Source organism: Phaethon aethereus (assembly GCF_964289735.1).
Source record: "Phaethon aethereus genome assembly, contig: HAP1_SCAFFOLD_789, whole genome shotgun sequence".
NCBI lineage: Eukaryota > Metazoa > Chordata > Aves > Phaethontiformes > Phaethontidae > Phaethon > Phaethon aethereus.
Genome location: NW_028113881.1, coordinates 4,009 through 9,897, shown reverse-complemented (window position 1 = coordinate 9,897; position 5,889 = coordinate 4,009). Strand labels below are relative to the sequence as shown.

General features: G+C 65.1%; 2 protein-coding genes across 2 annotated transcripts; both read left to right on the top strand.

Moving 5' to 3' along the window:
* Positions 1-723: 723 nt before the first annotated feature.
* On the top strand, positions 724-3,219 carry LOC309416512 (megakaryocyte-associated tyrosine-protein kinase-like; the record flags this gene model as incomplete). Its single annotated transcript, XM_082016056.1, has 8 exons — positions 724-817; positions 907-972; positions 1,128-1,227; positions 1,319-1,403; positions 1,581-1,654; positions 1,764-1,959; positions 2,346-2,432; positions 2,574-3,219. Coding segments are annotated over 8 exons (885 nt in total), but the record flags the coding sequence as incomplete, so codon positions are not given.
* Positions 3,220-4,114: 895 nt separating this feature from the next.
* Positions 4,115-5,566, top strand: LOC309416513 (complexin-3-like; the record flags this gene model as incomplete). The annotated part of the gene is made up of 3 exons (XM_082016057.1): positions 4,115-4,269; positions 4,902-4,989; positions 5,256-5,566. The coding sequence occupies 3 exons, from the start codon at positions 4,115-4,117 to the stop codon at positions 5,475-5,477; spliced, it is 465 nt and encodes a 154-aa protein (XP_081872183.1). The 3' UTR covers positions 5,478-5,566.
* Between the last annotated feature and the right edge of the window lie 323 nt (positions 5,567-5,889).

Here is a 5,889-nt window from a genome sequence, read left to right as displayed (position 1 = left end):
ACGCAGTAGCGGGGCTTAAGGCATATTGGAAAACAAAGATCCTGGCAGCCTCTGTCACCCCTGGACCCTGGGTGAGGTCTGAGCCCCACTGAGGCTTTGAGGCATTTTGCCATGTTTCTCTCCACTCCGAGCCCCCCTCTCACCTGCTGACCCCGCAGGGCTCCCAGGCTGCTGCGTTAGCTCTCGCCCTTCCAACGAGCTCTTCCTCAAGGTCCATCTTTGGCCTGTCTTGTAGCTGCTGCCCATCTCCTCTTCAGGGGTTTCCACTCTCATATGTTTTCCTCATTTAGACACAGCTTCTGCTTTCAGGTGGGTCCTTTCCCCTTTCAGCTGCCCTGGCCCCGCTCTGTAACCGCGACGGCTGTCCTGCCACTTCCGCTCCCTGCCGCCTCTGCAAACCGCCATCAGCTGCTGCAGCGCCTGCTGTGGGGTTTAACCCCATCAGCTGCCGTCCGGCTCACCAGTAGCATCCTATATCTCCTGTGGTCCATCCCTGGCTGTGCCCGGAGGGGAGCAGGGCTGAGACACAGGCTGCAAATTGCGGCGTTGGGGGAAACGTGGTGTTTCGCACTGCCCGAGCTGAAAGGGCTCCAGGTGCCTCGAGGGTGATGATGGTGGTGGGGTTCAGTAGAGCATCCTGCGGCCGTTTCCCGGCTCTGTGCCCCGAGCTTGGGGTAAGAGGAGGCACCACCACATCGCCTCCACCTGTCCATCCCTCGGCAGCACTACACGAAGGAGCAGGGAGCCATCTGCACCAAGCTGGTGAAGCCCAAACCAAAAACCGGGATGAAGTCAGCTGAGGAGGAGTTGGCTAAAGGTAGGGGTGGCGGGAGAGGATCATGGTCTGGGTTTTGGGGACAAGGCAGCTGGTGGCCCCTGCTAACCTGCCCTTGTGCCCGTGCCCAGCCGGCTGGTTGCTGAACTTGCAGCACCTCACGCTGGGAGACCGCATCGGGCAAGGCGAGTTCGGAGGTAGGCAAGAAGATGGGGTTGAAGGTTCCCTGGCCATGGCCTTCCCCAAATGACGCCCCTGATGTCCTCTCCCCATCCCATGGCATGGGGGGCTCAGCCTGGGACACAGGGGGCCGGGTGCGGGGCTGAGCCTGACCCCCCACGTCCCCTCCCAGATGTCCTGCAGGGCGAGTATATGGGGCAGAAGGTGGCTGTGAAGAACATCAAGTGCGATGTGACTGCCCAGGCCTTCCTTGCTGAAACAGCTGCCATGACGTGAGTGCCCTGTGGGGGGGATATGGCCCGACCCTACCCAGTGACCCAGGGACAAGCAGGCACCCCTTGACCCCGATCCCCTCCATTTCAGGAAAGTCCGGCATAAAAACCTGGTGTGTTTGCTTGGCGTGATCCTGCACAACGGCCTCTACATCGTCATGGAGTTCATGAGCAAGGTGAGAGCACCCAGCCAGTCCTCAGCCAGCAGGGCCCATCACCACTCAGATCTGGGGACACAGTCCCTGTTTGGGGGCTGAGTTGGATGGACGCTGGGCACTACAGCCCCCGCAGGAGGCAAAATTTTCAGGCAGCCCCATCCCACTGGTCCTTACGCATTTCTCCTCCTTTATCAGGGCAACCTGGTGAACTTCTTGCGCACGCGGGGACGGGCGCTCGTCCCAACCCAGCAGCTCCTCCTGTTTGCTCTGTAAGTCCATCTCCCTCCCTCTGGGCTGAGGACCAGTGCTCTGCGTCCCCGCAGGCAGCCCCACAGGACACACGGTGACACCGTGCTCTGCCTCGCTTGGCTGCGGCAGGGACGTGGCCCAGGGCATGGACTACCTGGAGTCCAAGAAGCTGGTGCACAGGGACCTGGCTGCCCGCAACATCCTCATCTCCGAGGAGAACGTGGCCAAAGTGAGTGATTTCGGCTTGGCCCGGGTCAATCCCAAGGGCACGGACACCACTTTGCTGCCTGTGAAGTGGACAGCCCCAGAGGCCCTGAAACACAATGTAAGTGATGGTGGGAAGGGAGGGGGAACTGGAGGGTCCTCCCAAAGCAGCTCACCCCCTCGGGTCCCCCCTGCTCGTTCCCCCTCCTGCCAACCTGTCCCTGCCCCATGGTGCCTTCTGGCACATTCAGCCCTGCATCTCCCAAAATCTGGGCTCTGTCCTGACCAGTCCTCACCCTGTTGCGTAGTGGAAATTGGGGCAGCTCCGGCCGGATGCAGCAGGACGGACCCCGGGCCATGCGGGTGACGGGAAGGGAGGGGGGTCGCACCCCAGGGAGCTGGGGGCGGCAGGGGGCAAGTGCTGTCTCCTGTCTTGCCCTCGGGGAGCGATGAGCGCCCAGCGCAGCGCCCAGCCAGCGTCAGCCTCCCCTCCTCCCGCTGCCACAGAAATTCTCCTCCAAGTCGGACGTGTGGAGCTATGGGATCCTCCTGTGGGAAGCCTTCTCCTTCGGCCGAGCACCCTACCCCAAGCTGGTGAGTGCTGTGCTGGGGGACACTGTGGGTCGCACCCCGCTGGCACCAATGGGACAGGGACATCCCACTGTACCCTGGCCAGGGCGAGCCCCCGGTGGAGTGGGGAAAGGGGGGTCCCAGCTGGCTTCTCCATCCTGCCAGAGTCTCAAGGAGGTGACAATGCTGCTGGAGCAGGGGTACCGCATGGAGCCCCCCGAGGGCTGCCCGCCTGCCATCTATGCCCTGATGAAGAGCTGCTGGGAGCTGGAGCCAGGCAAGCGGCCATCCTTCAAGAAGCTTGTGGAGAAGCTGCAGAAGGAGCTGAAGCACCTGAGGGACATTTAACCCACATCCCGCTTCCTGGCCAGAAGCCCCCTGGACCTGCCGGGGTGGGAGTGGCGTGGCAAGGGGTGGCTGGGCAGCGGGGTGGCCTGCGGTGCCGCGCTGTCCCGGTGGAGGTGCAGCAGCAGCTGTGGGGGTCTCTCTTCCCCCAGGGCACCTGAAGAGGAAGCAACAGCCTCCCTCCATCCTGGCAGGGGTTCTTCTTCCCACCACACAGCCCAGAGAAGGTTCCCATGGGGTTGATTTCCCCCAACCTGCTGGAGTGGGGAGAGCAGCCCAAAGGGGGCCCATGCCCCACAGACCCCACACTCAGCCCCGGATGGCGGGTGCCACATGTGGGGTCTCTTCGAGCTGCCCCTCCCAGTGACAGGGGACAGGATGGGACACCTCTGCTTGCTGGAGGATGAAACCCCAACCCTGACACAGCTCCACTCCAGCCCTGCACAGGGATGCTGGGCGCAGCCAACTAAACCACACGGATTTGGGCTTTTTGATTAAACCAAAGAAATTAGTTCAACAGCATCTTTAAGCCTCTGGGCTCAAATTAGGCCTATCCCTCCCTGGGGCCTGGCAAAGCACAGGGAAAAGCTTGGGGGAGGCTCAGGAGCTCCGGCCCTCGGAGCCTCCCGCGCGCAGCCTGTCCCCTCTCCCCTTGGGGCTCTCTGCAGCTGGGGATTATTCTTTTAATCAGAGTCTGCATGGGAATTGCTTGCATATAGATTACGGGAGCGGGGCACATTCTCCGGCAGCAGGAAGCCCCCGGCCCCCAAGCAATCTCGACGTCTCGGTGGAGCCGGGATTAATGGAGGCACGGGGCCGCACGCACGTGTGTGTGTTTGTGCGTGTGTGCCCACCCGCTGTCTCGTCTTCCTTTCAGTCCTTTGACCCTCGACTGGGTTTTTTCGGCTAATCCTCTTGTGCCTCCTCTGCACTGACTTTTTGCACCTCCAACCCCCCTGTGCTGGTGCGGGTGGCTCTGGGTGCCCATGGCGCAGGGCTCCCCCCATCAGGATCTGGCCATGAGGGTGCTGTCCTCTATTGGGGCCTGTGCAATGGGGGAGGTTCGGCCCAATCCGGGGTGCGCTGGGGCTCAGTTTCTCCTTCCGCCTCCCTATTACCCTGATGGGGCAGCACCTTGCTGTCCCCCCGCACCACCGTCCCCCCAAGCACTCCTGGGTGCAGCGAGCGGCACAGGAAGGTCTTTCCACCCCATGGGCTGTGGCTTCCTATGGCCTTCCTAATGCCTTAATCCACCCCTGATCCGCACGCCCCTGGGGCAGCCAGTCCTGCTGACCTTGCAGGTGCTGGCCCCGGGCAGGGACCGGGTGGCACCGGGCACCGGCCGCCACAGCTACGCACCCATGGCCACCTTCTACACAGCTGCCCTGAAGAGCTTACAGGGGGGCAAGGAGGAGCCGCCCAAGGGGCCCCCCAAGGATGGCAAGGCAGCCACGCTGCCCAACAGCACGGCCCGCGAGGAGTTTGAGGAGTACCAGCGGCAGCTGCTGGAGGAGAAGTAAGGCTTTGCGGGGCGGGGGGTCATTGGGTCCCACATGCACTGGGACCAGAGACCCACGTGCCGTGGGCTGTCCCCAGGGTGGGACAGGGAGGCAGCCGTGGCAAGGGACACGAGCAGAGCGAGTGCCCTTTGGCACCTCTCCCTGCAGCATGTGAGGTCCCCGTGGATGCTGGCACAGGGGTGGGACAGTGGCTCGGTGCACCGCAGGTGACAAGGGGCACCCCCGGGTGCCAGTGCCCCAGAGTGGTGGGTGTTGGGTGCCAGCCCAGCACCCATGTAGCCAAGGGATGGCAGGGGCCAGCATGGGATTGCATTAAGGTCCCACCTCCTGGGGTCTGGGTGCTGTGGGGACGTGGTGACCCAGCATCTGGGAGCTGAGAGGCCACAGGAGGACGAAGTCCCTCCAAAAACACCTTCGCGGAGCATCTCGCTGGGGCTGGAGGGGCAGGATGTGGCCCCTGTCCCCACATCCTCCTCGCAGCCCTTCTGCAGACCTTTGCACCCCCTTCTCCTCCCGCCCCCGCCCAGGGCTGGCACAGCCACACTGCTGCAGAGGACGAGGGCAATGCTGGGGGGCTCGGTGAGGTGGGGGGTGGCAGCGCGGGGGGTGACAGGTCCTGCTGCTGCAGGATCGAGCGGGACAAGGCGTTTGCGCAGAGGAAGGCAGAAAGGGCCACTGTGCGGATGCACCTGCGGGACAAGTACCACCTGGCCCAGGTAAGGACCAGCCTGCGGTGGCACCTGGGGGTCCCCCCCGGACCCTCCACGCTCGGGTCGGCCCCAGGCCGGGCGGCTGCCAGGCCTCCCCCGGGACGGGAGGCGAGCCCTGAAGAGGGCAGCAAACGGCTGCCGGCCCGGCGCGCGCCGCCCGCCCGCGTGTCCCCCCGGTCGCGCCCGGAACCGGCGCGTCCCGGCGCCCCCCGGCCGCGAGGCCCCGTACCCCCCCCCCCGCAGCCCTGACGCCGCCTCCCCCGCGCGCGCAGGACGAGCGGGACGAGGCCCAGCGGCACGTGGCGGGCGGCGCGGCGGGGCCGCCGCGGGAGCTGGCGGCCATGGTGCGCAGCGAGGAGGAGGAGGAGGAGGAGGATGGCGACGCCGGGGCCTTCGCCTTCCTGACGAAGCTGCGGGAGCTCGGCCTGCCAGCGCTGCGGGGCCGCGCGCTGGGCGCCGTTGATGAAGCAAAGGAGAAATGCGCCCTGATGTAGCACCGCTGCCCGCCCCGCCGGCGGGCGACGTCGGCAGCGTTGGGAGCGATGGGGGTGCGGCTGTTACGGGTGCCGTTACCTGGGGGTGGTGCCCCTGGTGTGAGCCCCCAGACGGGGCGGGTGGTGGTCCCTCATGCTCCGTCACCCCCAGGAACCAGCCCCAGGCCCTCGCACACCGTTTGGCTCAATAAACACGGCGTTTGCGGCACCAGTGTGGTCTTCCTGCGGTACCCCCCGTCTGCAGGAGCCCTGTCCTGGGCGGGCGCGGGGGACACGATGACCCCGCTGCAGCAGGGCTGCCCCGTAAGCCTCTGAGCCAGCAACCAGCCCATCACGCTCGGCTGACAGATCCGTCCCCCACTTCTGCAGCAACCCCCAGGCACAGCCGCACCCCAGCAGTGCCGGGGAGCCA